Source organism: Bos indicus x Bos taurus, chromosome 11 (assembly GCF_003369695.1).
Source record: "Bos indicus x Bos taurus breed Angus x Brahman F1 hybrid chromosome 11, Bos_hybrid_MaternalHap_v2.0, whole genome shotgun sequence".
NCBI classification, from domain to species: Eukaryota; Metazoa; Chordata; class Mammalia; order Artiodactyla; family Bovidae; genus Bos; species Bos indicus x Bos taurus.
This window is the reverse complement of record NC_040086.1, coordinates 98462036-98489133: the sequence shown is the minus strand read 5'-3', so window position 1 is coordinate 98489133 and position 27098 is coordinate 98462036. Positions and strand designations below refer to the sequence as shown.

The 27098-nt window shown below is 50.3% G+C and overlaps 1 protein-coding gene and 2 long non-coding RNA genes across 9 annotated transcripts in view; all 3 read left to right on the top strand.

The window, feature by feature from the left end:
• Nucleotides 1–27098, top strand: part of KYAT1 (kynurenine aminotransferase 1) — a 56454-nt gene that overhangs the window by 18478 nt on the left and 10878 nt on the right. For 5 of the 7 annotated variants that reach the window (XM_027556498.1, XM_027556497.1, XM_027556499.1 and 2 more), the window contains one exon: nucleotides 8587–8645. In XM_027556498.1, the coding sequence (XP_027412299.1) occupies nucleotides 8587–8645 (59 nt within the window). Of the gene's footprint in view, nucleotides 1–6078; nucleotides 6230–7277; nucleotides 8415–8586; nucleotides 8646–27098 lie in introns of those variants that run through there. The other 2 variants (XM_027556500.1, XM_027556501.1) reach the window with 2 other exon arrangements.
• Nucleotides 17862–19195, top strand: LOC113901721. The gene is made up of 2 exons (XR_003513515.1): nucleotides 17862–17943; nucleotides 18647–19195. It is a non-coding gene; the product is annotated as an uncharacterized LOC113901721 (long non-coding RNA).
• On the top strand, nucleotides 24509–26246 carry LOC113901720. The gene is made up of 3 exons (XR_003513514.1): nucleotides 24509–24719; nucleotides 25748–25793; nucleotides 26117–26246. It is a non-coding gene; the product is annotated as an uncharacterized LOC113901720 (long non-coding RNA).

The window sequence follows — 27098 nt, the reverse complement described above, 5'->3', positions numbered from 1 at the left end:
CAGACACAGGGTGGAATGCCCCTCCTCAGGTAATAATCGCACTGCCCTTTTTCGGTTCTTAGCCGCAGGGAGTAAATCGGAGGGTGAACTCTGACTGACTGCCCAGCCCCTGGATTCTCCCAGCTCACCCCCACGGGCCTTTGCACCGCCTGGCATCCTTTCCCTTCCTCTGGGACTGGGCTTGAAGGCCGCGCCCTCCAAGGAGCCCGCCGGAACTCCTGCCCTCAGGGGCCGTGCCCCCAGCGCCCTCTAGTGTCCGGTTGGGTTAGTCTCCTGGCCGTCTGTACCGAAGTACCACACAGCGGGTGGTTCTGAAGGCTGAAAGTCCAAAATCAAGGTGTTATTGGGGCCATGCTTTCTCTTAGCGTAGAGGAGGAGAATCTGGTCCATGCTTTTCTCTTAGCTTCTGTGCTGTCAGGAGTCCTCGGTGTTCCTTGGCTCGTAGACACATTAGTCTCTGCCTTACCCACTCCAGTGTTCTTGCCTGGAGACTCCCAGGGACAGCGGAGCCTGGTGGGCTGCCTTCTGTGGGGTCACACGGAGTCGGACACGACTGAAGCGACTTAGCAGCAGCAGCAGCAGCTGTCTTCACGTGAACTTTCTCCCGTGTGTCTGTGTTCTTTTCTCTTCTTACAAGGAAACAAACTGTACTGGCAATGGTCCACCCTGATCCAGTGAGACCTCGTCTTCAATTTTTCGAATATTTACTTATTTACTATTATTACTATTTTTTGGAGAAAGGAATGGCAGCCCATTCCAGTATTCTTGCCTGGAGAATCCCATGGACAGAGGAGCCTGGTGGGCTACAGTCCGTGGGGTCACAAAGAGTCAGACGTGACTGAAGTGACTTAGCATGCATGCATTGCTATTTTTGTCTGGGCCAGTGTTAGTTGCAGCACGCGGGACCTTTAGTTGCCGCATGTGGGATCTAGTTGCCTCACCAGGGATCAAACCTGGGCCGCCTGCAGCCCAGAATCTTAGCCACTGGACCACCAGGGGAAGTCCATCGTCTTGAATGGGTCACACCTTCGAAGATCCTGTTTCCAAATAAGGCCACATTCACAGAGTGTTGTTTAGTCGCTCAGCCACGTCCAACTCTGCGACCCCATGGACCAACCCCAAGATCCCCAGCGGATCTTCCCGACCCAGGGATTGAACTTGCATCTCCAGCATGTCTTTTGCATTGCAGGCAGGTTCTTTACCCCCGAGCCACTGGGGAAATATTCACAGGTTATCAGAGGTTAGGACTTGGACATATGCTTTTGGAGGACACGATTCGAGCCATAACACACACCTTCGCATTGGTCAGGAAATACGTGCTGGATAGTAATGGAGACAGTGTTTGTGGGCATCTCTTGACAGGCCTGGTCTGCCGGGGTCCAGCCCTGGCTGATCCAGGGTATTCGAAGCGGGGACGGCGTCGGCGACCTATTTATTTAAATATTTTATCAAAGATATAAAGAGTAATAGGATGAGGATAGGTTAGTAGGAAAATTCAGTGGAGAAAAGAGGCTGAGTAGCTTGGTTTACGCGGAAGACCAATAAATCTTCAAAACAAGAAGCTTGCACCACTTACGTAGGCCGCAGGCGTCCTTCCGTTCTCCCGAAGGAGAGGAGACACTGAGGCCTCCCCGGTCAGATCTTAGAAGCCCAGGCATAATTAGTAAGCATGGTGGGTTCTGCGCTCCAGATGGAGACTCAGCCAGAGTGGGGGAGAGAGCGACATGGGGAGACCAGTATTTCGAGAAACTGATCCCAATTCTTTATTTTCCATGGTCTACTTTTATACACTGAGATGTCATGCAAAAGTCACGCAGGGTCAGCAGTCCTGACTTTTATCAAAGTCAGGTGCTTCATACAAATGTATACAGAGGTCTTAGGGGTGTTACATCATCTTCTGGCCAGGGGGGCCTGCTGACAATTTACGACCCTCTCCTTGTGACAGCGGTCAGTCAATCAGGACACTTATTTCTCCAGGGCTGATTATTCTTAAAACAGACACCACCCAAATAAAGTTACATTCCTATAGGGTGAGGGTATAGTGGGTTTTAGTTAAGGAAAGAATTTACTTAGCCTAAGGTCTAACGTGATTAGTATCAAAGGTTAATACTTATTTCTTCTATATACTCATTAACGTGTGTAAGGGCAGGGGATGTGGAGACTTAGCAACAAACATTGGCTCAACAAATGAAAAACCCTTCACCAATACAATTTCTAATCAGCCCATTATACTTATACTAATAGTTTTCTAACTTTTCTAAGGAACCTGTTTTTAGAAGGTTTAAAGCATCTCGTGCCTCTCACGGTTGGGAGGCTGTGAGCGATCACATGTGGCCGGACAAGCCTGTCAGGCAGGCCAGAGAACCTTCAGAGGAGTTTGTAGGTTAAAACACTCTTGTCACACCCAGGAGTTTTTATTAACTGGAGCTCTAAGTTAACTCCTTCTCTGAAAGAGGTGGTGGGGGACAGCCCCCCGTAAAGTCAGAGGTGTAGGGGAGAACACAAAGTAGTAAAGTAGGCAGGCTCTGGTTATGGGGGTAGATGCTCGAGGAGTTCCAGGGGGAGTCCTGAGGCTCAATCCCGCCTTTGCGTATGTCGAGCCTCCTTCCTCATGACCTTTGCCACGGGCGGAGTACCTCACTCTGGATCCCAACATCGGTCCACACTGTGGTCTCAGCGCTTTGCCAGGACCTGGTCAGAGAACATGCTCCAGAGAAGCTGATGACTGAGTGAGGACCAGAGGAGGAAGTGCCCCGCCTTGGGACAGATGACTAGTTTTCTGGGCTCTGAAATGCTTTGAAAGACCTTGGAGGAACAGGCTGGGTTGGGAGCGGAGTTTAGAAGGGACTAGGCTAGGGAGCGGCCTTTCTTTCTTTCCCTCTTTCGGCTGCACTGGATCTTAGCTGTGGCACACGGGAAAAGATCTGTGTGGCTTGTGGGATCTAGGTCCCTGAGCAGGGATCAAACCCAGGCCCCCTGCATTGGGAGCGGGGAGTCTTAGCCACTGGACCACCAGGAACGTCCAATAGGCCAGATTTATTTCTTCTAAGCAAGGGCCAATAACTCTCCACTTCCTAGAATCTCCTAGTGTGGGCAAGCCTGAGCCTTTGCATCCATGACCGGGTTATAAACTAGTCTCCTTTTATTTCTCCTCTATAGTAAAGTTAGAGGGTCGCACTGATAGTTATGAAATGTTGTGAACAGGTAGATTACATTGGACTTACAGTTTCCAGTCCTGTGTGCAAGGAGCTTGAAGTCATCACACTGTCCTTGTGAATAAAAAGCTGAGCCAAGGAAAAAATTAACAGCTTTTCTTAGATTCATCAGAGAAGTGAGGCTGCATTGCAAATTGCCGCCTCGGGTACGTATGTGCCATCTAAGGCTGCTTTCCCAAAGCAGCAGCAGATTGAGAAGCTGCGACAAAGACTGTCTGCCCTGCAAAGCCTAAAATATTTGCTCTGACCCAAGGCAGAAAAATGTTTGCTGGTGCTGATAAAAGATGAGGAGAGTTAACAGACAGGAATGGTGAGTGTGGCTGGGAGAGAGCAAGCAAGAGAAACGGTGGTAGGAACAACCTGGGCCCTCATCTCTGAGCTAATATGGCCTCGTAGTATATGGTCATAGGATACGGTAGAAACTTTGGGTTTTATTCTTACTATGAGGATTTTTAAAAGAAAGAAAGGAAAGTGAAGCCGCTCAGTCAGGTCTGACTCTTTGTGACCCCATGGACTGTTGCCTACAAGGTTCCTCCATCCATGGGATTCTCCAAGCAAGAATACTGGAGTGGGTTGCCATTTCCTTCTCCAGAAGATCTTCCTGACCCAGGGGTTGAACCCGGGTCTTCCACATTGTAGGCAAATGCTTTACCGTCTGAGCCACCGGGGAAGTCCAGGTCTAAGGGCTCTAGTTCCCTGACCAGGGATGGAACCCTGGTCCCCTGCATCGGGAGCGTGACGTCTTAGCCACTGGACCACCAGGGAAATCCCAATGTACAAGTTTCTGTATGGACATATTTTCGTTTTCATTTCTCTTGGGTATATACCTAGGAGCGAAATTGCTAGGTCATATGATAACTCTATGTTTAACATTTTGAGAAACTTCTAGGCTGTTTGCCACATCTGCTGCAGGGTTTTACATTCCCAGAAGCAATATACAAGGCTTCCAATTTCCCACCATCCTTGAAACACTTGTAATTATCTGTCTTGTTCTAGCCATTCTAGTGCGTGGGAAGTTGTGTCTTAGTGTACCATTTACCTAATGGCTAATGATCGTGAGGATCTTTTCATGTGCTTGCTAACAATTTATACCTCTTTGGAGAGATTCAGATTTATAATTTGCAAATACTTTCTCCTATGTGGGGTTTTTCATTTTCTTGATGGTATCTTTTGAGACACAAAAGTTTTTAATTTTGGTGAAGTCTAAATCCATTTTTTCTTTCATTGCTTGTGTTGTTATATATAAAAGCTGCTATATATGGTGTTATATATAAAAAAAAAAAACACACTTCTTCTAATGCAAGGTCAACGGAGAAGGCAATGGCACCCCACTCCAGTACTCTTGCCTGGAAAATCCCATGGACAGAGGAGCCTGGTAGGCTGCAGTCCATGAGGTCGCTAAGAGTCGGACACGACTGAGCGACTTCACTTTGACTTTTCACTTTCATGCACTGGAGAAGGAAATGGCAACCCACTCCAGTATTCTTGCCTGGAGAATCCCAGGGATGGGGGAGCCTGGTGGGCTGCCGTCTATGGGGTCGCACAGAGTCGGACATGACTGAAGCGACTTAGCAGCAGCAGCAGCAATGCAAGGTCAAAAACTTTACTCCTGTTTTCTTCAAGGAGTATTATAGTTTTAACCCTTTTATTGAGTTAATTTTTTTTATAAAGTAGGAGTCCAGTTTCATTCTTCTGCATGGGGATATCCAGATGTTTCAGCACCAATTTGTTGAAAAGATTGTTATGTCTTCACTGAATTTTCTTTTCTTTTTTTGCTCGGGGGTCACATAACTAGTTAGCATGCCAGAGTCTCCTTCATTATCAGAATTAACCAGACAAATCACTTTACCAACTAAGAACGGCCATGCACCACCACCCACAGAATCGAGAAAGAGCTATCAGTGTGCCAGTCCTGTCCCTCATTGAATTTTCTTGGCACCCTTGTCAAACAGCAATGGATCAAATAGCAGTTTACTTTTGGGCTCTCAATTCTACTCCCTTGATTTATATGTCTATCCTTATGCCATTACCACACTGTTTTTTGGTTCCCTTAGCTTTTTAGTAAGTTTTGAAATTGTGCAGTGTGTCCTTCAAAGATTTTCTTCTTTTTTAAGCATTCACTTTTTAATTTATGTTTGTTGAATCTTTTTTTTTTTCTTAGCAGCACTGCAAGGCTGTGGGTTCTTAGTTCCCTGACCAGGGATGGAACCCGGGCCCTGGCAGTGAAAGCACTGAGTCCTAACCACTGGATCGCCAGGGAATTTCGGAATCTCTTTTAAGGCCTGATCAGCTTTAGATTTGGTTTTAGCACAGAAATAATCTACAGGTGGTATGTGTGTTTCCAGAGTCAGGACGTAATGTAGGCTTGGCTCTGCCTGTGATATTAGAAGCCATCCATAATCTTCATTTTTAATTAGATCATTTTTAATTAGAGGTGATTTACATTTTGAGGGCTTCCTGCATTGCGGGAGACCTGTGTTCAATTCCTGGGCTGGGAAGATCCCCTGGAGAAGGAAATGGCAACCCAATCCAGTATTCTTGCCTGGAGAATCCCATGGACAGAGGAGCCTGGTGGGCTGCAGTTTGTGGAATCGAAAGAGTTGGACACAACTTAGCACTATCTTTTTCTTTCTTTTTCTTAACATTTTGAAAGGGTTACTGTGGTTGCTGGGGCGGGGGGTGGTCCCAGGGTTTCAAGGACTGAAGGATAGTCATGCGACAAAACACTTGTTTCCATGCCTGGTACAGAGGGACCACTTGATAAATACCAGCCCTTATTGTTTTTGTTATTAGAGCTGATGGGCGGGGGGGGGGGGGGGGGGCGGGCACCAAGTCCTGGGCCCAGAGCCATTTTTCTGGCCAGGGTGTTCTCCCTTCTCTGCCCTTGGAGGGGACCTCACCCCACGGCTCTGGGAGGCATGTTCAGGAACACGACGGCCATCTGTTTGCACCTGGTGGGGCCCCTCCGGGGAAAGAAGTCTGGAGCTTCGCTCACCCGGTGTTTGCACCAGACTGTAAGTGCTCTCGCCCGTTGAGCCCTGCTGCTCACATGACCTGGGGTCCTGGGATCTGGCTTGGCCCTGGCTTCAAAGCTGTGCATGAGCCTCCTCTTTCAGGAAGCCTTCTCTGACTGCAGTCTGGGTGTGGGCCCCTCCCTTGCCCCTGCTTCTGATCTAGCTTGTAGCTCTGCATCCTTGGTGCTGCAGCCTCCCCATTGGCCCCTAGCCCAGCCCAGTGTTTGGTACACAGTAGGTGCTTCATAAATGTTGGCTGAATAAATACATTATGCATAAACTCAAGAACAGGCACTGGTTCCTCCCTTATCCAAGCAATGTGTGATGTACGCAAAGGTCACTCCACTGAGCACCTCAGTTTCCCCCCTTTTTCATCTCCTCCCTGAACTCATTCAGCTCGATGCCTCTTTGTTCTCTCTCTGTGCCCCTGTACCCCTCTACTCCTTCACTCATCTCAGCCCTCCTCAAACTCCCTCACTCCAACCTCTACTCACCTCTCCACCACTGCCCCAACTCATCTTTACTGTATTTCCTTAACGTGATGCATACCCAATTCAAAAGCAAGTCCTTATATCATTGAACCCATAATGACATCAATATTAAGATACATTGTTATTTTATGGACTAGTAAGGGAGGAGGAAATTGCCTATTAAATTCATTCTATAGGTTCTAAGATACATCTGAAAATGCAGTGTGCAAAAACACACATTTCAGAATCAAATATGATATGATCTCTGTACAAAAAGACTTGGAAACATAGAAAAGCACACCCATGATTCAATCACCTACAATTCCACCACTCAGAGGGAACCTTTGTTAACATGTTACTACGTTTCCTTCTAAACTTTTTTTCCATTCACATATGACTATAAACAATGTATACATAGAAGCATACACAAGGGTATTTTTTTAAACATAAGCATATCATACATGCTATTTTGTCCCCTGTTTTATTGATGTCAGTACAGCACATTTATAAACATTCCGCTAAAATGTAATTTTCTCCCATATTTTTAATCATAAAAATAAAACATTTATTTTAGAAAATGTGAAAAAAAGAAAATTATTAAGGAAGAGAAGGAAAAGTATCTGTTTACTAACCAAAGATAATCACTGCCGTCTAACATTTTGGGGATCACACAATTTCCCTGGCAAAGATCATGCTATCGTTTTTACTATTTCCATACATGCTGAGTGCCAGGCCTGGCGAGAGGTATTAGGGCCTGGTGAAAGCACAGGGCCGCCAATGTTAGCAAAGTACCCACTAGGTGCCAGGCTCCACGCTGGGCTCTCTCTGAACCATTCACATCACCAGGACCCCCAGGCGATGGAAAAACCTGGCCGGTGTACAGACCGTCCCCACACCCTTCTCCAGGCCCAGGGCCAGGGGCTGGGAGCCCTGCTGTTGCTGTCGTCCTGCCCCAGAGCCCTGTGCAGCTCCTCTTCTGACCTTGGGCAAGGCCCCAAGTCTCTCTGAGCCTCAATGTCCTCATCTTTAGATGAGGATTATCCTGACCCCTCTGGTAAGCATGCTGTGAGGACTCGGACTGTGAAGAACAGTGAGGGTTGACCGTGAGCTACAGCTGGTGGCTTCACCACCTGCAGCCCCTCTGAGACTCCAACCCACAGGGACCAAGAGGCTCTGAGGGACCACGAAGCCCATGCCCCTATTACACTGATGGGGAGACTGAGGCCAGGAGGAGCTAACGCACTTGTGCAATATCACCCAGCCACGACAGACTGAGGGCCTGAGCCTGATGGTCCCCAGGCCAGGCCAGTCTCTGCACACCTGTGGGTGAGGGGGAAGCTGGCCTGGAAAGAACCCAGGGAAGAGGAGGGGTGGTCCCCTGAGCCCCTGAAAGACTGAGCAAGTGGCCCCTGTGCCCAAGTCCGAACATGGCCTCATCTCAAACAGGCCTGAGTCTGTCTGTCGTGTGACCTTGACCGCAGCTGTCTCCCCCTCCTCCCTGCATTTTCGCATCTGTAAAATAGGTCAAGTCGGGGGGTTCCGGGAAGTTCATGGAAGCGTTTAGAAAGAAGCCGCTGCCATCACTGTCACCGTACTCCGCTCTCCTGCTTCCTGCTGCTCCTCCTCCCCAGCCCCTCCAAATTTTAACCTGGGTCAAATTTTAACCTGATGGAATCCAGTCTATGTCCCAAGATGTGCGGAGTCCGGGCTGGCAGGTGGGCAACTCCAGGCTGGTGGCGCGGGGAGGAGCCCTGCTCTTCGCCTCCTCCCGGCGGGGCGGACACGGAGGCTGTGGTCACAGAGCAGTTGCCTCCCCAGAGCGAGCCCAGGCTGACTCTCCACTTGCTCTGTCTCCAGCTGACTCTCTGCTTGCTCTGTTGTCTCCAGCTCACCATGGCTAAACGGCTGCAGGCTCGAAGGCTGGACGGGATCGACCACAACCCATGGTGAGCCAGGCAGGACTGGGTAGGATGGTGGTGGGGGTCCCCTGGCTCGAGGATAGCAGGGCTGGCGGTCCCCGGGTTGGCCGGGACTCAGTGGTACCTAAGACGGCTGCATACTCGGACCGAGAGGTTTGCAGCCTCAGCCCTTGAGAGGTGAGGACCCCCAGCCACCGGCTCGGGTTTGGGTCTCAGCCTCACCCTGCTTGGCTGTGGCATTTGGGGCCAGTGACTCACCTGCCCTGAGCCTCCAGGTCCAGCTAGGAAATGGAGATGCTTCTGTCTCCCCTGAAGGGCCTTGGGAGGATGAGATGAAATACAGTGTGAGCCATGGCTACTACCCAGGCACCGGGCTGAGGGCTTTCCGGGGGCAGGGGGGTGTCTTTCATTTCACACTTAGTAGAGAACAAGATAAGCTAAAGAATATAAGAAGGTAAGACATGGGCGGCTTCTCACCGACACTTGCAGAGCTCAGCATCTTTTCTTTATTGACTCATTCTACATGTGAAAGGCGTACGTGCCCGCTGTCACTAGTGATGCGACGGATGCAATTGCAGGTGTGTAAGAAAGATTGAAGGACCTTCCTTCTTCCCCCTTCTCCAACCCCTGCTCCCAGCCCAGTCCCCCTTTGGCCAAGAGCACAGAGCCACCTCTGTACAGGTGGCTGTTGTTTTTGTCCAAAAGAGGACCATCTTTTTCTTTCACACTCTCCTCCTGTACCGCATTTTGTGTTTTGCAAACATCTTCCACCTCCATCTTCTCCTCTGATGCTCCCTGGTGTTTGGGATAGGGAAACCAGGCCCAAAGACCCTATGGTATCCGGCTGCCCTCCAGGTTGAGCCCCCAGGGTCCTGCTTCCCAGGCTGCCCCGTCTGTCCTCTCTGTGAGGCAGGTGGACAGGCCTGTGGCCCATTTTGCAGATAAGGTAAAGTCCAGCCCAGAGGGAGGAAATGACTGGCTGGGAGAGGCAGCTAGAGTCTTTCCTGACTCACAGAGCCAGCAGACTCTTGAGCCTGTCATACCCATTCTACAGAAGGGAGGACTGAGGCCAGGAGAAGCCAAGTCTCAGGCAGAGTCAGGGCAGAGCTGGCCAGGGAGGACTGCACAGAGCAGGGAAGCGTGCTAGGAGAGATGAGGGCCATGAGAGGCCCCCGGTTCCTGCGGACCCTCGGGTGGTGGCCTGAGGATCTGGCTCCGTTGTCCCAGCCACCATGGAACACCCACCATCTGACTTTGCATCTCAGCTCTGCTTTAGCCACCAGTGTGGCTCTGGGCAGGTCATGGGCCTCTCTGAGCCTCAGCAACTTCGTGTCTTCAGAGACCTTGTGAAGCTCTGGAGAGAAGAATGACCGATTGTAGACATATTTATTGTTAGGCAAATTCATTGGCACCACCCCTGACTCTTCTGCCCCTTGCCAACCTGGAGCCATGGTGCCAGCCTTTTTATCCAGCTTCTCAGCCTCTCTGCCAGCTTCCCTAAAGAGGTGGCCAGCAGGCAGGCCCAGAAGAAAGGTGGTAGGGGGCCAGAGGCGGCAGATGGCAGGGCTGGTGGGACTACAGTCTGTTCAGAGTAACTCTCCAGGGCCTGACTGTTGCTCCAGACAGAGGTGGACTCAAAAGCCAACTGGGAAAAGCTAATTGGGAGCCATCGGGCAAGTCCCCTGAATCCCACCTTCTCCATCCCCATTGCGACCGAGGAGTAGAGCTTGCCTCATAGACTAACAGAGGCGATATGAGCAAATGTTTCAAAGTGTGGCGTTGACAGACGCATGAATGGGTCATGAAATCCATTTAGGGGTGCTCAGCAAGTATTTATAAAGACCAGAGTAGGACAGAATGGGAAAGACTGCCGTGGATCCCACTGGAAGGAGAACGTGGAGTCCCTGTTTGTCTCTCCAGAGTCTGGGATGTAAAAGTGATTTCTTACTGTGGATGGTGATGGAAAGTTGCAGAGCCCCTGGGCTGAGACATGTGACCAGGATACGACCAGTTATGACCGTAAACAGATCAGGATGGGTGCTAACTATCCAGTTTTTCTAGAGCAAGCCCAACTGCCTTGCTCACCCTGCCCTGGAATGGAGCAGAAATCCAGGTTGGGGTGGAGGGTTCTGCTACCCACTCTCTGTTTGTTGCCCAGGGTGGAATTTGTCCAACTGGCCAGCGAGGAGGCTGATGTTGTAAATTTGGGCCAAGGCTTCCCAGACTTCTCACCCCCAGAGTTCGCCGTGGAAGCCTTTCAGCACGCCGTCAGCGGAGACTTCATGCTTAACCAGTACACGAAAGCATTTGTGAGTCTCCCAGCCCCTCTGGGGGCCTCAAGACATGGGTCTCTGCAGAGGTCCCAGGGGAGGAAGGGGCAGCTCTTTCTGGAGAGCAGGCCAATCTAGATGTTAGGGTTCACGGGGCAGAGCCCTTGAAATTCAGTCCGGCCACGGTTCAGTGTTCACTGACTGTCTCCTTTGTTACAGGCCCTGGGACAGTTCATGGCCTGGGGGAAAGACAGATTTAAAAGAAAACCAAACATGAGCTGGGAGATCAAGGTCTAGTGGGAAAAGCAGACCAAACAACAGAAGCAGAAATCAAAGGTAGTTGATATGCTGCGATGGAGGAGCTTAGGGTCCTTGGGAACACGAAGAAGGGAATGAAACCTGAGAGATCAGGGAAGGCTTCCTGAAGGAGGTGACACATAAAGCTGATGAAAGATAGTTGATTTTTTTTTTTTTTTGACTCTAAATCCAAAGTTTGTCTGTGAAGGACCACAGAGTAAATATTTGCCAGCCCTGGAGCAGGTTCTTAAACGTTGGTGTGCATCTCACAGCCTGGGGGAAGTGTCTTCCAATCCCACCGCCCAGAGTCTAGCACTGCCAACGGTGTGCTGTGTTGCTGAGTGTTCAGACTTTTGAACTTTTAACTTTAAAAATGTTTATATAAACACACACGTGCATCCACAAGTGAGATTTGTGTGGCTTTCCTTTTTGTTTTTTTATTGAAATATAAAGCTGACTCTGCATCATGTGGCCAAAGTATTGGAGCCTCAGCTTGATTTACAACATTGTCTTAATTTCTGGCGCTCAGCAAAGTGATTCAGTTATAATATACATATATCCCCGTTTTAAAATTTTCTTTTCCATTATAGTTTATCATAGCATATTGAATATAGTTCTCTGTGCTATACAGTAGAACCTTGTTTTTTGGGGTTTTTTGGGTTTTCTGGCTGTGCTGCTCAGTAAGTGGGATCTTAGTTCACCTACAGTGAAAGCAGTGTCCTAACCACTGGATCTTAAGGGAAGGCCAACGTTGTTTCTAGTATGAATCCATTTGTGTTAAAAAATCACAAATCTTTTTCTAGAAACATACAACCCACGAAAATTGAATCAAGAACAAACAGATAATTTGAACAGATCTATCACTACAAGTGAAATAGAGTCTGTAATTTAAAAACTCCCTACAAACGAAAGTCTGAGACCAGATGGCTTCACAGACTGATTCTGCCAAATATACAAAGAAGAACTTACATCGATCGTTCCCAAACTCTTCCAAAATTGAAGAGGAAACACTCCCAAAGACTTTCTATGAAGCCATCATCATCCATCAGGATGACCAAAACTAGACAGCACCGAATCAGAAAATTACAGGGAAATATTTTGATGAATACAGATGCAACAATTTTCAACAAAATATTAGCATACCAAATCCAACAACATGTAAAAAAGATTATACGCCACATCCCAAGTTCACAAGGATCAGCATAGGCAAATCAGTGTGATTCACCACATAAACAAAAGAAAAAACAAAAACCACATGGCTATCCCAATAGATGTAAAAAAGCATTTGATGAAATTCAACATCCATTCATGATAAAAACGCTTACCCAAGTGGTAATAGAGGAACATATCCCAACATAACAAAAGCTATCTACGACAAACCCACAGCCAATTTAATACTCAACACTGAAAAGCTGAAAGCCTTCCCACTAAAATCTGAAACAAGACAAGGATGCCCACTCACACCTCTTCTACTCAAGATAGTACTAGAAGTCCTAGCCACAACAATCAGATAAGAAAAAGAAACACAAGGTATCCAAATTGGAAGGAAAGAGACAAAACTGTCTCTCTATGCAGAGGATATGATACTATATATAGAAAACCCTAAAGACTCCACACAAAGCTACTAGAACTGATAAGCAAATTCAACATTATATATACAATGTTATGGAACTTGTTTATTTCACTACATACATGATAGGGGCAACTTTCCATGTCAAAATAGCCTCATTCTTTTTGATGACTGCATAGTATTCCACTGACTAGAGGTGCCATAATTTATTTACCCAGCCCTGCACTGATGGTCTGGTTTGGCTATCTCACTATCAAGCAATGCCACATTGAATATTTTGTGTGTACACACAGGTGAGCATTTATCTCAAATCACAAGAAGTAAAACCAGATAATCAAAGGGTGTAAGCATTTTAGCCTATGATGCTGCTGCTAAGTCACTTCAGTCGTGTCCGACTCTGTGCGACCCCATAGACGGCAGCCCACCAGGCTCTGCCGTCCCTGGGATTCTCCAGGCAAGAACACTGGAGTGGGTTGCCATTGCCTTCTCCATTGTGTGAAAGTGAAAAGTGAAAGTGAAGTCGCTCAGTCTTGTCCGACTCGTAGCGACCCCATGGACTGCAGCCCACCAGGCTCCTCCATCCATGGGATTTTCCAGGCAAGAGTACTGGAGTGGGGTGCCATCGATGGACATCGTCAAATTGCCCTCCAGTAAGACTTACATTCCATCAATAGTCTGGTCTCAGAGCTGGCAGGAAAGTTCATTCTGTTCCTACCAATATTGAACATCAGCAATTTTTCTTTCATGACTGCCCTTATTATTTCATTGGGCTATGTGTATTTGTTTTATTGCTTCACAAGAGCTCTTTCTGTTGCAATGTTTCTCTCTTAGTTTTCTAACTTTGCTCATGGAATATTTTGATGTATAGAAATTTTTCATTTTCATGTGGTCAATCTGGTTTGGTAAATCATTTAATTAAGTTCCAGACCTTAGGTTTCAGTCCCTTGGCTTACCCTGGAGTGTGTTATAAGTGTCCTCCGCAAACAAGCATATAGATCCAATATTCCTCTCAAAGTGAGGGGTTTCCAAAGCTGCAGCATAAACTCCCAGTCCTGCACTTCAACTGCCATGACCTGGGGCAAGTCATTTCCTTTCCCGGGTCTCTTTTCCACCTGTTAAATTATGGGAATCAAGTAATGTCTCTCTTGTAAGGCTGCCAAGAGGCTCAGATGGCACAAAAGTCCTTCTTAAAGAAAGTGAAAGTGGCCCAGTCGTATCTGATTCTTTGTGACCCCACAGACTGTACAGTGATGGGGTTCTCCAGGCCAGAATACTGGAGTGGGTAGCCTTTCCCTTCTCCAGGGGATCTTCCCAACCCAGGAATGGAAGCCAGGTCTCCTGCATTGCAGGCGGATTCTTTACCAGCTGAGCCTCAAGGGAAGTCCCTTAAACTCTCTTAAACTTAAAGAGAGGTGTTTAAAGCGTGGAGTTGTTGCTATTTATTGGACTGTCATTCGTGAAGGCATACACTCTGTCTGGTTCCCCATGAATCCCAGCCCTGGGTGGTGTGCCAGCACAGAGCAGGCTTCATGGCAAGGGGTGGTGGCAGAGATGAAAGGACCCACCCCACAGAAGGTGACTTGACTCCCAGGTTTGCTGCTGAAAGATGCTAGAATTGCAGAGAGTGTCTGAACGGGAGGGTGGGCCCAGGCCGAGCCAGGCGCCTGACCCGTGCTGTCCTGGCAGGGTTACCCACCCCTGACGAAGATTCTGGCCAGTTTCTTTGGGAAGTTGCTGGGACAGGAGATAGACCCACTCAAGAACGTGCTGGTAACCGTGGGGTGCCTACGGGGCCCTGTTCACAGCCTTCCAGGCCCTGGTGGATGAAGGAGATGAGGTGAATGGGCAAAGCCCGGGCTGGGTCGGGGTGAAGGGTCCCGGTGGAGCCAGCCCCAGCTCATCTGACTTTTGTACTAGGTTATCATCATCGAGCCCTTTTTTGACTGTTATGAGCCCATGACATTGATGGCAGGGGTCGCCCTGTGTTTGTGTCCCTGAAGCCGGTGAGGATGCTGGTTGGGGTGTGGGTGGGCAGAGGGGTCCAAGGAGTGTGCTGGGTTGAACCCGGGGAGGTGGAAAGAAGGAAGGAAGTGGAGGAGGCCAGTTTCTCCGGGGTTGGGGAGGGGTGGCCAGAGCCCCAGAGGAGAGCGGTGGAGACAGATGCCTGGGGGGAGGAGCCGAATTCCTAGAGATGAAAGTCAGGGAGTAAGTATTGCCACCCCCGCCCCCTCCTCTTGCAGAGCCCCACCCAGAAGGGAGAACCGGATTCCAGCAGCAACTGGCAGCTGGATCCCACGGAGCTGGCCAGCAAATTCACATCTCGCACTAAAGCCTTCATCCTCAACACACCCAACAACCCCCTGGGAAAGGTACCTGAGAGACCTCCTCCCCGGGCACCCCTCCAGATTGGCTTGCGTGCCTGTTCTGTTACTCGTGTGCTGCCACGGGGCCTCAGTTTTCTTATCCGTCAAGCGGGAGAGCTAACTGTGGAGAGCTCTGAGGATCGAGGCTCCTGGGGTCCCAGGGCCGGGGCAGGGATCCCCAGGGCAGGTGTCAGCAGTAGGGGGCTGGGCTGGAAGCCTCTATTACTTCCCCACAGACCTGGACCCGTGACTTCACCGCTCCACTTTTCTCATCTGTAAAATGGGAACACGACAGAAACCGATGTCAAGGAAGACCCAGTGTTCCACCCGTGCTTCTCTTTACTGTCACACCATTATCACACTCACAAAGCTTCTGACACCAGATATGTGGGGTTCTTTTTTTCCCACACTAAGCAGTTCTGTGAGACCAGCTGGGTGTCCCACAAAATCCAATTCAATTTAATTCGTCCTGACACTGTCTACCTGGAGATGGTGTCAGCTCCCACCGGTGAAGGGCTCAGTCTGACAAGGCTGCCCCCCGACCCCACTTCAGACGCCAATCACAAGTCAGTTTGTGCTTCCAACCTGTGGCTGTAAATCTGAGACGCCCACCTCCCCCCCCTTCAGGTTCAATTCATCTGAGTGGCTCACAGGACTCAGGGACACACCTACTAACAGTTATCAGTTTATTAAAGGTGATGATAAAGGATACAGATAAACAACCCGATGAAGAGACAAGTATGGCAAGGTCTGGGAGGTGCCTGAGAACAGGTGCTTGCTTCTGTCCCTGTGGAGTTGGGGGTGCGTCAGCATGAGCTCACCCACCTCTGCAAGCTCCCCAAAACCCCATCCTATCGGGATTTTGATGGAGGCATCAATTATCAACTCCATTTCCAACCCCTCTCCCTTCTCTGAGGAAGTGGCAGGAAGTGGGATGTGGGAGGGGGCTGAAAATTTCAGGCTCCTAATCATGGCTTGCGTGGTCTTTCTGGTGACCAGCCTCCATCCAGGAGCCCACTCAGAGTCACCTCACTAGAACAAAAATGCTCCTAGCGCTCTTATCTTTAGGAGTGTACAGGGGGTTCCATTGCCTGTGTCAAGGTCAGGATCAAAGACCAAGCATTAGAGCAAAAGATGCTTCTAGTACTCTTGTGCATGCGTGCTCAGTCGCTTCAGTCGTGTCCAGCTCTTTGCGACCCCATGGACTGTAGACGACCAAACTCCTCTGTCCATGGGATTCTCCAGACAAGGATACTGGAGTGGGTTGCCATGCCCTCCTCCAGGGGATCTTCCTGACCCAGGGATCGAACCCGCATCTCTTATGTCTCCTGCATTGGCAGGCGGGTTCTTTACCACTAGCACCACCGGGGAAACCCTCCAGGGCTTTTACCCCTTAGTAGTTACACGGGTTTTAGGAGTTCTGTGCCAGAAACCGGGGCAGTGACCAACAGAGATATTTTCTGTTATCTCACAACTGACCTCACAGGGTCACTGTTGCAGGGATAGGAGAGGGCAGAGAAGCCCTTGGCCCCGGCTCTGGCCGGGCGCTCACATCGCTCTGAGCTGGCCTCTCTGGTGGGGGACGGTCCCTGCAGGTGTTCTCCAAGGAAGAGCTGGAGCTGGTGGCCAGCCTGTGCCAGCAGCATGACGTGGTGTGCATCTCGGACGAGGTGTACCAGTGGATGGTCTTCGATGGGTTCCAGCACATCAGCATCGGTGAGCCAAGCCGGCCAGGGCGCCCCCGTAACCCCGGACCTTTGCGGCAGGGCCTTGAGCCCAGTCCGGTGGCAGCGCAGGTCTGGTGATTAGGACCGAGGGGTCTGGACCCACACAGGTCAGGTGACCTGGGGCTGTGACTTCACTTCTCTCGGGACAGGGGAACATAGTGGCACCTACCTCCCGAGGTTGTCATGAGGAGGGGCTCAAATATGTCTTGGAAATAGCTTTACACGGAGTGGAGTCCGTGGCGCTGAGAGCCTGGGTGCCCTGCTGGGACCCAGCCCCACTCCGTGCCCCAACCCCGTCTCAGCAGCCGCTCTCTTTGATCTTGGGCAGCCAGCCTCCCTGGCATGTGGGAACGCACCCTGACTATCGGTAGCGCTGGCAAGACCTTCAGTGTCACAGGCTGGAAGGTGAGGCAACGAGAGTATGGGGGCCCCTCCCTCTACAATCGTTGGTGGGAGAGGCTGGCCTGGGAATCCGGAAAGGGTTTGGCTGGGCCCCCGAGGGCCTCACCCTCTCCCTGTGTTCTTGGTCCAGGTGGGCTGGGTCCTGGGCCCCGACAGCCTCATGAAGCACCTGCGTACTGTGCACCAGAACTCCGTCTATCACTGTGCCACGCAGGGCCAGGTGAGGGGGCGTGGCCATGTGAGGGGCGGGGCCGTATAGGGGCGGGGCAAGAGGGGTTTGGGTCAGCTCCAGGGTCGGGTCCTACCTGACCCGTTCGCCGACCCCCCCACCCGCCCCCACGCCCTCCCCAGGCCGCAGTGGCTCAGAGCTTCGAGCGGGAGCAGCTGCACTTCGGCCGACCCAGCAGCTACTTTGTGCAGCTCCCACAGTACATCCAGCGCTGCCGCGACCACATGATACAGAGCCTACAGTCCATGGGCTTCCGGCCTGTGACCCCCCAGGGCAGCTACTTCCTCATCACAGACATCTCGGACTTCAGTAAGTGGGCCCGGCCGGGCGGGGCTGAAGCTGGGGCCCTGGAGGCTGCCCAGGACTCAGCACGTCTTCTGTCCCCCAGAAACAAGATGCCTGACTTGCCCGGAGCGGCAGATGAGCCGTACGACAGACGCTTCGTCAAGTGGATGATCAAGAATAAGGTGGGCTGGGCCTCTGCCGGGCGCTCTGTGTTTGACAGGCTGTGCACTGCTAAGGGTGCCTGACCCTCGAGCTGATGGGCCAAAAATCCAGCCCGGCCTCTCAGGGCAGTATTCATTTCAAGGAAAGGAGAGCCTGTTTTTAATGTGCTCCAATAGGCCTTGTGGGCTGGCAGGAATTCCTGCCCTCTCAGGGCCTCAGTCTTCCCATCTGTACAGTGAGTTGGCCCATTAACTCTGAGGTCCATCCAGCTCAGTGCTGCGATTCTAAGACATTTCTCCTATGGCTCTGCCCTGACCTGCCAGGTGATCTTCCTTGCTCTCAGCCTCCCTCTCTCCTCTGTACATAAGGAGGGACTTGGCATGGTGCTTGGGATGTTTTACCTCTGACCTTGACACAGCACTGGGAGGTGCTGCATTGAAGCTTATTCTCTTTCTCCTTCCTTATCGTGGAACCCCTCTGACCCCTGAGGCCCCCCAGAGGCCTGCCAGGCTGTGGGATGGTTGAGACATGGGCTTCCTCCTCCCCAGGGCTTGGTGGCCATTCCAATGTCCATCTTCTTCAGCCTGCCACACCAGAAGTTCTTTGACCACTATATCCGCTTCTGTTTTGTGAAGGTAAAGGACAGCCCTGGGGAGGGCAGAGCTCCCCAGGCCTCCTCAGACCTCCTGGGGAGAGGGGTAGGACTGATCTGTGTTGGTGCAGGATGAATCCACGCTCCGGGCCATGGACCAGAAGCTGCAGAAGTGGAAGGCTGAGCTCACGCCCTGAGGTCGTGACATCAGCGCTGGGCCCTGCCTGGTGCCTGCACACTCTGTGAGGCTCTGTCTTTGTCCAGCTCTCAGCCATCCCCAGGTGGCAGGTAGATGGTACTGGAGGAGCCCGTCTCTGTAACACAGAATGATCCCAGGAAGAGTCCTGCTTTTGGTCTTTGGGGAGTCGGGAGCACTTCTTCATGGTGCATGGCTCTGTTCCTGTCGCAGAGGTGAGGGAGGCCTGGCCGGGGCCTCTCCCTGGTGCTCCCTGTGGTGGGCTAAATGGTCTTGGGTCCCCTCGCCCCTCCCCAGGCTCAGCTGGGACTCCGAGGGCAGACTTCAATAATGTACTGGCCTTGGTCCCAGTCCTGGCCCCAGCCAGGCTTCAGACATCCTTCTTTCCTTATCTACATTTGTTCTTGGGAAGTTGTATTTAGGCTTGAGTCCTCAAGCCAGTACTTTTTACCCACAATAAAGTTTTAAGCTATTCAGACCCTTATTGGCTGCTTCTCTCTGCTTCACACCCTGGTGCTGATTGCTGGCAGGGACTCAGTCAGAACAGAAGGCACCTTCCACCTCCCTGAACCTCAGCTCCCAGACTCTCTTTCTACAAACGTTTTGGAGCCCAAAGAAGGGCAGGGACTGGGACTTGTCTGAGGTCACCTAGTTAGTTCATGATAAAATCAGGCCTTGGGGCTCAGATGGTGTGTGTAACTATTGTTGGGTGTGTGTGTGTGTGTGTGTGTGTGTGTTGGGGCCCTTAGTTGTGGGTCTAACAGGAAAGATACAGACAATCAAGTCCCACAAGGATCAGAGTCCAGGCCAGGAGGGCCAGGGATTACATAATTAGAACAAAGGGGAGGGATTTCCCCCATGGTCCAGTGGTTCAGAATCTGCCTGCCAGTGCAGGGCACATGGGTTCAATTCCCTGGTCTGGGAAGATCCCACATGCCACAGGGCAACTAAGCCCACGTGCCACGAGCCCACATGCTGCAGCTACTGAAGATCTCGTGCTCTCTAGCCTGTGCTCTGCAACAAGAGAAACCACGTAAAGAGAAGCCTGCAGGCCGCAGGGAAGAGTAGCCCCCTCTCACCGCAACGAGAGAAAGCCCGCAGGTAGCAGTGAAGACCTAGCGCAGCCAAAAGTAATTCATTACAAAAGGAAAGAATAGAAGGGCAAAGGAGTGTTTCCCCAAACACTTACTGTGCACCTCTGCTTGCCGGACACCTGGACGCCCATCATCTCATTAAACAGCCTCTGAGACAGGAGTTACCGTCCCATGTTACAAGTGAGGAAACCAACTGGGAGGTCGGGTGACTTGTGTGAGGCCCTCCTGCGGGCAAAAGGTAAAGGGAGGGATTTGATCCCTGGAGTGCGCCTCCCACTGGAAAGCAAGGCAACTTCTGAAGTCCTTTTTGGAAGGTGGTGCTGTGGCACCCCACTCCAGTACTCTTGCCTGGAAAATCCCATGGACGGAGGAGCCTGGTAGGCTGCAGTCCATAGGGTCGCTAGGAGTCAGACACGACTGAGCGACTTCACTTTGACTTTTCACTTTCATGCATTGGAGAAGGAAATGGCAACCCACTCCAGTGTTCTTGCCTGGAGAATCCCAGGGACGGGGAGCCTGGTGGGCTGCCGTCTCTGGGGACGCACAGAGTCGGACACGACTGAAGCGACTTAGCAGCAGCTGGGGACTTGTCTTGAAGTTGCATTTGTGTAACAAGCTCATGGGTTTTGCTCATATCATAGATTTAATTGGGGGAGGTGATGGGAACATACAGCATAGTCAAATGTATCGGGTCTTTGTCTGTGCTTCCTGGCACAGAGCTCCTAAAACCCTTCGATTTCCTGAGTGACAGTAGTGTCTTTTGTTATTCCAAATCAACCCCTTCAACCGTGTGTGTTTTTTACTATAATTTTATTTACTTATTTCTTTATTTTTGGCTGTGCTGGTTCTTCCTGCTGCCCAGGCTTTTCTCTAGTTGCGGGGAGCAAGGGCTACACTCCAGTTTCGGTGCTTGGACTTCTCATCGCAGTGACTTCTCTTGCTGCAGAGGCTCTAGGGATGCAGGCTGCAGTAGTGTGGCTCCCAGGCTTAGTTGTTCCTCGGCATGAGGGATCTTCCTAGATCAGGAATCCAACCCGTGTCTCCTGCATCGGCCAACGGATTCTTTACCACTGAGCCACCAGGGACGCCCTCAACCATGTATTCAAAAGGTCAGAATTTTCAGCCCCAACCCCAGACCCCAGGGAGGGTAAATGACTGGCCATTGAATTCAGTTACATGACTAATGATTTAATCAGTTGTGCATATGTAATAAAATCCCACATAAAAACCCTGAAGTGGGACTTCCCTGGTGGTCCAGTGGCTAAGACTCCATGCTCCCAGTGGAGGGCTCAGGTTCAGCCCCTCATCAAGGAACTAGACGCCACATGCTGCAACTAAGAGCCTGAAGGCCTCAACTAAAGATCCTGCATGCGGCAACTAAGACCCGGCACAGCCAAATAATTTTTATTTTTTAATTTGTAAAAATTAAAGAAAGGGCTTCCCTGGCGGCTCAGTGGTGAAGAATCCATCTGCCAATGCAGGAGACCCAGTTTTGATCCCTACTCTGGGAATATACCACGTACCACAGAGCAGCTAAGCTCCCATACCACAACTACTGAGCCTGTGCTCTAGAGCCTGGGAGCTGCCACTCCTGAAGCCCTTGCACCCCAGAGCATATGCTCGGCAAAAAGAAAAGCCACCACAATGAGAAACCCTTGTACCACAATTACAGAGTAGCCTCCACTCGCCACTGCCAGAGAAAGCCTGCGCACCAACAAATAGCCAGCACAACCAAAAAAACACATAAAAATATTTCTTTAAAGATAAGAAAAAAACCCTGAATCAATGAGGCTCAAGGAGTTTCTGGGCTGGTGAAAACCTCAATGAGCTGGTAGGGTAGCCCATCCAGAGAGGGTATGGAAATTCCATGCCCACTCTTCCACCTTAGTCTATGTACCTCTTACATCGGGCTGTTCCTGAGTTGTATCTTCTAAAATAAAACTGTAAGTATAGTGCTTTCCTGAGGGCTGTGAATCGTTTCAGCAAATTATTGAATCTGGATGGGGTCAAAACCACCACTCCCATGAGGTGGTCATGGGAATGCTGGAATTTGCAGTCAGCTAGGCAGAAGTTGTGGGTGAGTGGGCACCCCACTTGCCACTGGCATCTGAAGTGGGAGGCAATCTTATGGGCTCCCTTAACTTACGAGATCTGTGCCAACTTGTCAGAATTGAATCGAAGCTTAGGACACCCACTTGGTGTCAGAGAATTGCTCTTTGGAACATATTGGTGTTGTGACATAGGACACTCCACTGTCCCTTTCCAAACAATGCTTTTGCACTACTATCACTGTTCCAAAGTCAAGATTGTGAAACAATACAATTCACAGGCGCAGGCTTGGAGCCCCTTTGCCGTAGTACACATAGACTGGTGCTAAGAAGGTCCTCCAGAGCCAGAGGAGAAATTATGCTAATAGTTTTCAGTACTAAGGTGTTTTTTTTTTTTTTCATAAACTTCTCTCTCTAGTCATGATCCAGCTAATCATCATTATAGATGAATAAAGATGCACATTTAAAAGAAAGAAAGGAAGCCAGACAGGCAGGAAGAAAGAAAGACAGAAAAAAAGGATTTCTTGGATGGAACTGAGGCAGAAGGCAGATGGGTCCCAGCCTAGGTATTTGCAATAAGGCTCCTGTTTACATTTCTTGGGGCAGGAAAAAAGTGGACTTCAAGCTGGACATATACACGTATACCCCTTGTTTGCATTTTCAGAAACAGGAGACAGATGGGCTCCAGGTTAGATGTTTACAACCAGTCTCCTGCTTGCTCTCCAAAATGGGAGTAACAACTGAAACAGGATATATAGCCAGGCTTTCTCTCCTGAGGACACCTTAAGATAACAGTCATGGCAGGAACAGAGAGCAACTAAACCTTGTTTGAGTAACGAATCAAGAGGCCAGGTATTTCCCATCCTTGGGGCAAGGGAGACATTGCACACGGGCAGAAAGGCTCCCAGGGGGTCAAAAGTCAGGGGATGCCAGGCCATAAGAAGTAATGCTTCTTTACTCCCAAAAGCCTCTGCATTGAAATCCATCTTGGAAAAAAGTCGTGCACACATGTTGCCTAGGGCAGGTCAGGTGTGGAAAAATAAATCAGATTGCTGGCCAAAGGTAAACAAAGACCCAGAAGAGCTGTCCTATATAAGTTTTTAACCACCTTTTTTCTGGTTCCTCCTCATTAGGGGAGATTCCCACACGCTTTCTCTCCAGGTGCCCCTGTCTTGCTTCTTCTTAACTAAGCAAACGGTTTCTCTGTGTGTTCTCCCGCTTGTTGTGCTGTGTCTCTAATAATAAACTTTGTACCCATTTTTACAGTTTTTGCCTCCAGTGAAATATTTCAGCAATCAGACGTCCAGCTGTTTATCCAAATGAGCTGAAAAGGCAGGTCCACACAAAAACCTGCACATGAATATTATAGCAGCTTTATTTATAATTGCCAAATACTGGAAACAACCAAATGTCCTTTGAAAGGTGAATGGATAGACATGCTGGCATATCCATACAATGACTAGTATCCAGCACTAAAAAGAAATGAGATATCAGGCCAGTGAGTAGTATCCAGCAGTAATAAGAAATGAGATATCAAGCCACTAGAAGCTAGGGAGGAACTTTAAATATGTATTACTTAATAAAAGAAGGGAGTCTGAAAAGGCTGCATATTGTTTGATTCCAACTATATGACATTCTGGAAAAGGCTAAACTATAAGAACAGTTAGAAAAAAAAGATCAGTGGTTATCAGGGGCTTGAGGAGTGGGGAAAATAGGTGGAGCACAGATTTTTAGGGCAGTGAATCAATTTTGCATGATACTGTAATGACGGGGGCTTCCTTGGTGGCTCAGACACTAAAGAATCTGCCTGCAATGCAGGAGACCCAGGTTTGATCCCTGGGTCAAGAAGATGCCCTGGAGAAGGAAACAGCAACCCACTCCAGTATTCTTGCCTGGAGAATTCCATGGCAGGGATAGATACATGCCATTACGTATTTTACCAAAACCCACAGTATGTACAGCACAAAGAGAGAACCCTATCCTATACTATGAACAAAGCATCAATACTGGTTCATGGACTGTAACAAATGTACACCTTAAGGCAACATGTTAATTCCAAAAACTGAGGGGAAAGTCTGTGGGAACTATCTGTTCAATTTTTGGTAAACCCAAGTCTTCTCTTTGGCCACCTGATGCAAAGAACTGAGTCATTTGAAAAGACCCTGATGCTGGGAAAGATTGAAGGCAGGAGGAGAAAGGGACGACAGAGGATGAGATGGCTGGATGGCATCACCGACTCGATGGACCTGAGTTTGAGTAAACTCCGGGAGTTGTGATGGACAGGGAGGCCTGGCGTGCTGCATGCAGTCCATGGGGTTGCAAAGAGTCGGATACGACTGAGCGACTGAACTGAACTGTTCTCTAATAAAGTGTAATAATTAAAGAGAGAGTAAATGAGCGAATCTATAACTGGATTTAATTATTGCCAGCTCTGAATCACACTCCAGCTTCGGGCCCCAAGACTCCATGTACAAAACCAAGCTGATGTTTGACTTCCGTGCTCGACCCGAGCCGGAGGGCAGCGCTCTGGTAGTCCAAAGTTTCTGCGCACTGGGACACTCAGGCCTGAGATGAGCTAAACATCACCCCCCCCCCCCGCCCCCGGTCCCTACACCAGCGCCAGGTCCAGCTCACCGGATGCCGTCCCCCCATCAGCCCATAGGCAGCCCATCCAGCACCTCCAGCCCTCCCCTGTCCACGTGCTCTAACCTCACAGCACCTAGGCCACGCCCACGCGCGCCTCTGGGTCTCCGATTGGACGGCTCGAAGTAGGTGTTGCCGGAAGGGGTGAGTCTGATTGGCCGGGCGGGGCCTACGGCGTTCGGCGAACATGGCGGAGCGCGCGAGGAAGCGGCCCTGTGGTTCGGTAGGTGGAGGGGTGTGCGAGCCCTGCGGCAGGGCACGGGGCTGGGGTTAAGAAATAGAGCCGCGTGGGGCCCCGTGGCGGGGCCGAGTCGCCCCTCCAGCTCCAGGCTCGTCGCTGCTCCGCGGCCGGAGTCCCCGAGCTTGTTGCCTGCTTGTGGCCTCAGTAACCCCTGTGCCGATGAGCAGCGGAGGTGGGAACCGGGGTTTGAGTCGGAGCCGGGACAGCGTTGGTAACTCATTACCTTACCGGAGTGAAAGTGAAGTCGCTCAGTCGTGTCCGACTCTTCGCGACCCCATGGACTGTAGACCACCAGGCTCCTCCGCCCATGAGATTTTCCAGGCAAGAGTACTGGATTGGGTTGCCGTTGCCTTATGGCCAATGGCAACCTTGCCGGAGTCCTTAGTGGCAACTCTGCCCGGGGTTCGGATTCGGAAGGCGGGACCCGGCTCCTTCCCGAGCCCTTTCATGGCGTATCTCTTCTGATAACCAGGGCGGCAGTGGGCAAGTCCTGTCCCCCTGAACCTCTTTCCTCTTCTCTCCAGTAGGAACTCATTTAACAATTTACTGAATGCTTACTATGTTCCAGCTATGGTCTCAGGCACTGGGGGTACATGTCCCTGCCCTCCTGACGCTCTCTCTTGGGCAGTATTGTGTGTGTGTGTGTGGGGGGTGCCCCTCGTTTCCTCACTACCCTCATTTAAAGGGGCTTCCCTAGTGGCTCAGACAGTAAGGAATCTGCCTGCCAATGCAGGATCCCCTGGAGAAGGAAATGGCAGGAATTCTTGAAGAAGAAAGGAAAGAAGGAAATACTCAGGTATTCTTGCCTGGAGAATCCCACAAACAGAGGAGCCTGGTGGGCTACAGTCCATGGGGCCGCAAAACAGTTGGACACGACTGAGCACTAACCAGCAACAGCTCATTTAAACAGAGGAGACAGCTGGGGAGCAGCAAGTGGGAACACCTCCCCCGCCCCAGCTCAGGTGTGACCATTCAGCCTCACTCCTGTATCTCCCCCAACTCCTTCTCAGGGTGAACATGGCCAAAGAGTAGAGTGGCGGAAGTGGAAGCAACAGAGTAAGTCAGGGACTAGGGGGTGGAGGTGGGCCCTGGCGGGGGTGGGCCCATTGGAGAGCTAAGTGTCTGTGCTTACCTCCCCACTGCCCATCAGTGCACAGCTGAATCTTGGGGAAAAGCCACCAGGTTTGTCCCCTCTAGGTCTTACTAGTACCCAAAATGGGGACGAGGAGGCCAGAAGCCCTGGAAGCCTTCTCTGGCTGCTCTCTAGGCAGCATTGGAGTCCCCAGGCTGACCTACTGAGAGACACCACCTCCTGGGCTGTTCCAAGTCTTTCCCACCTCCAAGTCACTCTTCCCTCCACCAATTGTCCTCTTATCCAGAAAAAGAGGAGAAAAAGAAGTGGAAGGATCTCAAGATGACAAAGAAACTGGAACGGCAGCGAGCGCAGGAGGAACAGGCAAAGCGCCAACAGGAGGAAGAGGCAGCTGCCCAGAGCGAGGATCGGGGTGAGCGAGCCGGGTCCTGGGCAGGGCAGAGAAGGGCGGAAGGGCCCTTAGGGGCCACTGGGCCCAGACATCTTGTCCTGATGGAGAAACTGAGGCTTGGAAAATGGGAGGGACCCAAAAAGCTGAGCCCTAACCTCCTACTTAGGTGGATTTCAGTTCTCTGGAGGGTAAGTGTCATATATCATAACTTCTAGACCTCATCATTGTAATGGCTGATTATACTTGTTTTTTAAGCTCCTTTAGCCAGACTTTATTGTTTGAATATTTGCAACTGCTATTCTATACACAAATTTTAATTTCTTACAAAACTGTATATTCCATATTGCTAGGTCACTTCACTCTCCATTTTTATGCCACATTTCCATCCAGATCTATTTCCCCAAATCACAATCTGCCTGTTGGTGTGTTGTCTTATTTAGTTGCTGAGTTGTGTCTGACTCTTTGCGACCCCATGGCCTGTAGTCTACCAGGCTCCTCTGTCCATGGGATTCTCCAGACAAGAATACTGGAGTGGGTTGCCATTTCCTTCTCCAGGGGATCCAGGTTTTGAACCTGGGTCTCTTGCATTACAGGCAGATTCTTTACCACCTGAGCCATGAGGGAAGCCCCCAGCTGTTAACACCCACTTCTATCCAGGGAAAGAAGTATATAGATACAATTTTACAGAAGTGAGGCTGCTTAATCCATGCACTTCTGGACCTGGTTTTCTAATCCCACATTGTGTCCTTCTGTACATCTGCATCTACCCTAACAAATTGTATCTTTCCTCCTTGGTCAGCCCCAGAATTCTGGAGTATTCAGTTCAGTTGCTCAGTCGTGTCCAACTCTTTGCAACCCCATCAACCGCAGCACGCCA